This window comes from Antechinus flavipes, chromosome 1, assembly GCF_016432865.1.
Source record: "Antechinus flavipes isolate AdamAnt ecotype Samford, QLD, Australia chromosome 1, AdamAnt_v2, whole genome shotgun sequence".
NCBI lineage: Eukaryota > Metazoa > Chordata > Mammalia > Dasyuromorphia > Dasyuridae > Antechinus > Antechinus flavipes.
Genome location: NC_067398.1, coordinates 699,193,312 through 699,201,196, shown reverse-complemented (window position 1 = coordinate 699,201,196; position 7,885 = coordinate 699,193,312). Strand labels below are relative to the sequence as shown.

The following is a 7,885-nucleotide window of genomic DNA, read 5'->3' as shown; positions in this document are numbered from 1 at the left end:
CCTCCTTTTCCTCCTCTTCTTTCTTCTTCTGTCTCATCTTCCTCCTCTTCTTCCTTTCTTCCTCTTCTTCTCCTGGATTTTAGTCCAGATCCCTCTGAGTTCACGTCCCCTTTCTCTCAGCTCTTTGAGACTGCTGTAAAGCAGACCAGAGGCTTTGCTCCATTGATTCTGTCCTGTTACAAGGCGCCCTCTGCTGGTCACGACCCCTCCCCACACCCTTCCTCATTTGCCTCTTTGGCCCCACGCCTGCGCAGAAGCGGGCTCTTCTGCTTAGTTTCCCCGCCCCACTCCTCTGGCCGGGGGGCGTGGCTTGCTGGTTTTCCGTCACACCCGCTTCCTGCATGGAGCGGCGTGCCACGTGACTACGTTTCAAGTGGAGCAAGATGGCGGCGCCCAGGCAAACAGCGTGAACGCTTTGCCGAGAGAGCCTTGTCCCGAGCTGGTTCTCTTCAGTAGCAGAAACGCGCAGCCTGTCGCCATGTCGCGACTTATCGTCAAGAATCTGCCGAGCGGGGTGAGTACAACTCTAAGGGAAGCCTTTAGAGACTGTGGGAGGTTCTGGGGTGCGGGGAGAGGTTCCCCCTTAGACCCGGCGCTCACTCTTGCCGTGGTGGCAGCGCTGTCTGTCTCTGTCCGGGACTTCTCAGGCCTTCCATCTTTGCGGTTTACCAGTTGGACAAGTCTTGGTTTCCTTCTGTGTAAAATGAGAGAAGGGAGTTGAACGGGGGCTCCCAGCCCTCATCCATGAAATGGGGATGACAATTTATTATGAATTTCTTGGCCTCCTGGGGCCACTTTTTAGCCTGGAGGTGACCTGGGTATAGAGTAGGCACTTAATGAATGTTTGCTGATTAATTGAGTGTCCAACTTCTATCTAGTAAATAGCACATTCTAGGTGGTCTGCTCTGGATGTCCACTGCGTCCTGCCTTTTGCCAGTAATCTATTTGGGAAGAGTCTCACCGGATATCTTTCTTTTTGGTTGTGGTCATCTTTCCTAGAGGGAGTGCGTCTATTCTAAAGAATATAAGTTTCTTGAGGTCAGAAACTGTTACATTTGTCTTTCTGTCCTCCAATACCCAACACAAAATAAATGCTTAATAAATGCTCACTGATCCAATTGAAACAAAGTTACTCATCTTGGAAATTAACTAGGATTAGGATATAATAGAATTGTACATTATTATCACTTCCTCTCTCCAATCCAATGACTTGACTGCATCCAAGATTGCAGAATCTAGAGCTAGGAGAGATCCATGAAATCATTTGATCCAGTAGTATCAATCAGGACAATCAGGAGGCTGACTTGCTGATTCCTTTGCTCCCATCAGTGTAGGGCACATCAGTGATTGTCAGGAGTCTTATCTGGGAATTTCACTTTCAGTACTTTCAGTACTTTCAGTCTCCATCCTAGCCCAGTGACCAGACAGTGGTCCTCAATGCTCCTAACCTATTGTGCCAAATTTGGCATGGGAAAGTGCCTTCTGTACAGAAGAGAGGGGAAGAAGTTCTGGGAGAAGTTCGATGAATTGCAGGGGGAGAGAAATGCTTTTTATGCCTTTGAGGAGTCATGAAGTTTGGCTTCTTTGGCAGAATGATGGCTCCTTTATCTCTCATTTTCATTGGTTTCTGAGGAGATGAAAACATCTTGTTTTAGTCTTCTTGATTATTTCAGACGACTTTCTGTGTGATAGTTTAAAACGATAAGATAGATGTAAGCATTTCACAAAAGCACACTATCATCTTAATCAAAACTTCTTAAGCTATGGGTCTCCATCCCAAATGGGATCATGTAATTGAATGTGGGGATCAGGAAAAATTTGGCAAACAGTAAAAGGTTTCTGAATATGCAACCATGAAAACCTAATCCTGAATCAAACATGTAATGAAAATGAAGTATTTCTTGCGGCGCTTGCCCATGTTGCCTTAGGACTTCACTGCAAACTTAGTGCTGAACACGAAACGTGTGCACACATTTCTTTTTGATTTATTATCAGTAAATGTTTGATTTGTATAATTTTTTATATACCTGTATGTAATATTCTCTCTAAAATGTAATATTGTCTTGATGTGGTGGCAGTGTCTGTCTCTGTCCAGGACTTCTCAGGCTTTGCAGCTTAAGAGCTGGGGAAGCCCTTTTCCCTCCCTGAAGCCTTGGTTTCCTTCTGTGTAAAATAAGAGAAAGGAGTTGAACTGGGGGTCCCAGCCCTCATCCATGAAATGGGGATGGCAATTTATTATCAATTTCCTGGTGAGGCCGCTTTTTAGCCTGGAGGTGACCTGGGTATAGAGTAGGCACTTAATGAATGTTTGCTGATTAATTGATTAAATGTTGTCTGTTGAGGTTTTCTTGGGTCTCTGGAGGCAGCCTTCGGTTCAGTTCAGTAATCACCACAAGTGCAGCCAGGGGTTACAAGCCCTTCACTTGGGGCTCGGCTAGTTTTCTGGAGGCCTTCCGGATCTTGGTTTCAGTAGAGAAGCGAAGGAGGAGAACCTGCCACCACTTCTCTGTCTTCCCTAATTCTCATTCTAGCTGAGTTTGTCCGAGCTTATTTGATCTTTTATCAAAGGTGTGAATCTTGTAAAACTATAATAAGTACTAAGTACATGTACTGAACTAGAGAACTGTTAAGCACTTTGCTGAATAACCATTGTCTCTATCAATTCCATTGACTTAGCACCTTGTTTCAAGTTCTGGCCCATAACACCTGTGTACTTGGGGTTGCCTTAAAAATTCTTGGGCAAAAAGGGGTTGCAAGTGGAAAAAATTGAAGATGTTAGGATTTTCCCTTAGCGTCAGAGAGTTGGCTCCCTGGGCACATTTTGAAGGTATGGCACTTTCCATCTATCAATCAGGCCTTCCCTGGATCTTCAGATTTGCTGCTCTCTCTACTGTGACTTCTAGAGTTGTGACAGGACAATAGAGGACCTGCCTGCTGTCTGCAGTAACCTATGGAGAGCTCTCAGCTTTTTGAATGTTTAAGAGGAGGAAGGGGGTTTGTGCTTTGCTATATCTAGACCTGGCAAAGTCCTTTGAGGTCATCTGGTCCAGTCCCTCACTTTACTAATGAGAAAACTGACCCAGTTCAGGCCACAGCCTTGTCTCCTTTCCATATTATTAGGTGGAATTTTAGTATTTCTTCTTTGATTAGATAATGATTCGCTAGAATGCTGGGTCGGCAATTGGGACGACCCATGTTCAAATCTGACTTGGTTACTGACTAGCAATGTGGCTCTGGACAGGGCGCTTAACTTTTATTTGTCTCAGTTCCCTCATTTATAAATATAAAAAAGTAATCATAGGGTTGTTAGGAGTATCAAATGAGATCATTATTATGAGGCATCTAAACATAGCACATAGCAAGGCTGTATAATTGTTAACTATTGTTTAACGAAGGATGAATTTTTTATATTTTAAGTAAAACTCATTTATCACAGCAATCCTGTGGGTATATGGCATGCAAGTATCATAATTGAGAAAATTGAGTCTGAGAAAAGAAAAATGACTAACCCATAATCTTACAGCAAGTAAATGTTAGATCCTTTGCTCAAAGCAGTCTGGTGCAATAAGCATTTATTAAGCACCAATTGTATGCACAGGGCTGGGGCTATAAAAGCAAAATGAAAAATGTTCCCTTCTCCCAAGGAGATTATATTCCCCTGGAACATTAGAGCATGCCAACAGACAATGATTATTAGATTTGTTGTTTTCAGTCATTTAACTCATATTGGATTCTTGGTAGTCTCATTTGGAGTTTTCATAGCAGATACTGGACATTTCTAGCTCATTTTATAGATGAGAAAACTGAGGCAAAGAGGATGAAGTGACTTGCCCATATTATTTGACTGTGATCTCTTTTTTTTTTTTTTTTTTTTTTTTTAAACTGAGGCAACTGGGGTTAAGTGACTTGCCCAGGGTCACATAGCTAGGAAGTGTTAAGTGTCTGAGGCCAAATTTGAACTCAGGTCCTCCTGACTTCTAGGGCTGGTGTTCTATCCACTGCGCCACCTAGCTGCGCCTAAGACTGTGAGCTCTTTGACAGCAGGGATTGTCATTTACTTTCTTCCTCTCCTCAGTGCTTAATCCTTAATAAATGTTGATTGATTGATTGATTGATTGACTGATTGACAAATATATACATAATGAGTTGAGGAGGACACAAACCCCTGACATGACCAGGAGTTGGTTCCTGAAGTGTCAAAGGAGTCCAGGAGTGGGTACAAGAGGTTTAAAAAGCCATCTATCCTAATCCCCTAACTTACACATAAGGAAACTGACTTGTCAGTTAAAATGACTTGCCAGGGTCATATATAGCCTATGGAAAAAACACAGAGGCTAAGGATGGAATGTTGAATAATGGAACAGCAAGATAGCTAGCTTCATATGGGAAGTAAACCTGGAAAGATAGACTGTAGCCAAATGGTAGAGGTTTTTAAAGCCTGTAGCAAGAGTTTATTTTGTATCCTAAAATAAAGAGAAAGCCACTCTGAACTTGAGCTTGGGACTGATCTGGTCACATGTGCTTTCAAAAGATTATTTTGTCTTTTGTGTGGAAGATGGATTAGAAAGGAGAAACACTGGAAGCTGAGATTCCAATTAGAAGATTGTTACAATAATTCAAGGAAGAGCAGTTAGCGCTGGAAAAAAAAAATGACTGTGTGCTGGAGAGCAAGGGGCAGGTAGGAATTATGTTGGAGAGTAAGCATGAACAAGGTTTGCCTCCTGATGGGATATCAGTAGCTAAGGGATGCAAATGGCAAGGCAGGCTTGAAAGTTGGGAACCGGGAGATTGGAAGTACAGGGGATCCCCCACCAGAGACAGGAACATTTGGAGGCGTGTTTGATGGAACATCAATTGGAAATGTCCAAAAGGACATGGTGGTCTGAAGTTGGGGGTATATATATATATATATATATATATATATATATATATATATATATACATACATATACACATACACACATACATTTGTGTGTTTGTGTACCTATCTGGAAAACATCTGTCTAGAAACCTATAGGAACAGACGAGGTCATCCAGAAAGAGGGGTTTGAAGGGAGGAGAGGAGAGCCTTGGGAGCCATTACAGGGGGCATAATGGAGATTTATGGGCCATGGAGATTGACGCTAGGTAGGGAAGGAACCAGGAGGGGAGGGGGTGTTATCGTGGCCTACAGAGGTCAGGAAGGATGAGCACTGAAAACAACATCAGATTGGACAATTAGGAGTTCATTGGTTAACTGGGGAGAGTCTTTTCAGTTGAACGCTGAGGTCAAAAACCAGATCACAAAGGTAAAGTGAGGAAGAGAAATCAGTGAAGGTTTTTCGTTAGGAATTTGTCAATGAAAAGGAGGAGAGAGATGGGAAAAAAGCTTCTGAGCATTCAAGGTTCCAGTGAAGGTTAAGGAAGGCTAGGGATGGGAAGCGGGAAAGAAACCAGTGAATAAAGAGGAGATACTAAGATTCAGAGAGAGAAAAGGGATTCTCAAAGATACAAGTAAGGGAACTGCCCTTAGCAAGGAGAGATGGCCACCTCCTCCTTGGAGCTATAATGGAGGATGGGATGGAGGGACTTTGATTTATTGAAATGGGAGGAAGGGAAGTTCATCACTGATCGTCTCGATTTTCTCTTTAAAGTGGGAGATGAAGTCCTCTGCTCAGAGAAGGAATGGGAAAGCAATAGTTGAGGGGGAAAAAAAAAGGTTTGATACGGCCATTGTGAGGAGAATGCTGGTCAATTCAAGAAAAATAAAAGGCTTGCCAGCAGAAGTGAAAGCCTGTAGAAAATAAACAGCATAAATTTGTAATGGATTCAGTTGACATGGACAGTAAAATGATGTCTTCCGTTGATGCTCAGCAGCATGGGAACAGGAGCATAGAAGGCATGTACCATCTAGGTGATGGGGGTGACCCAGGCTTGTGGTCTGGCCAGGTACAAGTGGTCATGGGGCCAGGCAGGGAAGACTGTTTAGGATTGATTTAGTTCATCATCAATTCAAGTTTGAAAAGAAGAAAAAGGAGGACAGAGGAGGAATGAGACAAGGCTTATGAGGAATGAAGCAGTGGCCATGATGAGAATAAAAACTTACTATCAGGGAGTTCCTGTTTCTGAATCATGCAGGTAGAACTGTGGATCCAGGGTAGTACTGTATTTATGGCTCAGGACAGGTAAAAGTGCAGGTCATTGGAGTTGATGAAATGGTAGGCTACCCTATTTGCAAGGCCACTGATATATATCAATATCCCTAAATATGTTGTGGTGAAGGAAAAGACTGTAAGCCAGATGCTAACAGCCTTAAAAGAAGAAGGGAGCATGATCTGAGAACTGGTAGAAAGGAGAGGGTTGGAAGTGACTGTGAAGAGTCGAGGGTCTACCTCTGCCTCATCTTAGGCCTGCCCCAGTGTGTCCGCGCTTGGGAAAGAAGGAGGATCTCAGCCTCGAAAATGAACAAAGGTAGCAGGAAAGAACAGAGGAGAGAAGAGATCAACCCCCTGGCTTGTGGATCCAAACCCAGCGCTTTCCCTAGTAGCCTTAACTGCCTTTCATCATTGATAGCCAGTGAAGGGAACAATAAAATGGGAAGCAAATGCTTTGGACTTCAGTCTCAGTTCTCTGCCTTTTTCCTGTGTGGCTCCAAGTGAGTCATGTGAGCTATGCCAGTTTCTTTCTTTTTCCAAAAATTGAAAGCATCTAAATGGATAATTTCTTGGGACCCTCCCAACTTAATAGCCTTTGTTCTTCAGAACCCTCAATTCTAATGTGGGGCTCAATAATCTTGCCTTTCAGAGTGTTGTGAAGATCAAACAAGATATATATATATATATATATATATATACATATATAATATATATATTATAGCTTTTTATTTACAAGATATATGCATGGGTAATTTTTCAGCATTGACCCTTGCAAAACCTTCTGTTCCAACTTTTCCCCTCCCATAGATGGCAGGTAGACCAATACATGTTCAATATGTTAAAGTACATGTTAATTGAAATATATCTATACATATTTATACAGTTATTTTGCTGCACAAAAGAAATCAAATTTAGAAATAAGGTAAAAATAACCTGAGAAGGAAAACAAAAATGCAAACAGACAATAACAGAAGGGTGGAAATGCTATGTTTTCATCCACACTCATTTCCCAGAGTTCTTTCACTGGGTGTAGCTGGTTCTCTTCATCACTGAACAATTGGGACTGATTTGGTTCATTTCATTGTTGAGGATGGCCACGTCTATCAGAATTGATCATCATATACTACTGTTGTTGAAGTACATAATGATCTCCTGGTTCTGCTCATTTCACTCAGCATCAGTTCATGTAAGTCTCGCCAGTCCTCTCTATATTCATCCTGCTGGTCATTTCTTACAGAACAATGATACCCCATAGCATTCGTATACCACAATTTATTCAGCCATTCTCCAACCGATGGACATCCAACAAGATAATGTTTGTAAAATGCTTAACAGGGTACCTGTACATAATAAGTGCTTAATAAATGTTCTCTTCCCGTCCCACTTAGACAAGGCTCGGTGTTTATTTCAATTGAAATCATACCCTATGACATAGTGATGGTGTTATTCTCCTGAAAAAAATCTAAAATAGACTTTGTATAGATGCTCCTGGTGGCTGTTCTGGGTTGGAGTAGGGAAGATAAGGAAACTGGAAGTTCCTATCAAATCGGTTCAAACTGTATTGTTTAAGCAACTCTTCTATGCCAGGAACTGCTGTAGTTGCTGGAGATCCAAAGATGAAGCAGGCCTTGCCTTCAAGGAGCTCATATTGTAGAGAGCCAGAGTACCAAGTGCACAGTTTATGAAAACAAAATATACAGAGTATGTCTGTGGACTCGAGGAGCAGAGAGGATGATGAGATCCATACCTTG

General features: G+C 42.2%; 1 protein-coding gene across 4 annotated transcripts in view; it reads left to right on the top strand.

Annotated features, from left to right (window-relative positions):
• Positions 1-372: 372 nt before the first annotated feature.
• RBM19 (RNA binding motif protein 19) overlaps positions 373-7,885 on the top strand; it is a 161,314-nt gene continuing 153,801 nt past the window's right edge. For all 4 annotated transcript variants that reach the window (XM_051972855.1, XM_051972856.1, XM_051972858.1 and 1 more), the window contains exon 1: positions 373-514. In XM_051972855.1, coding sequence (XP_051828815.1) covers positions 479-514 — 36 coding nt within the window. In that variant the 5' untranslated portion in view covers positions 373-478. The remainder of the gene's footprint in view (positions 515-7,885) is intronic.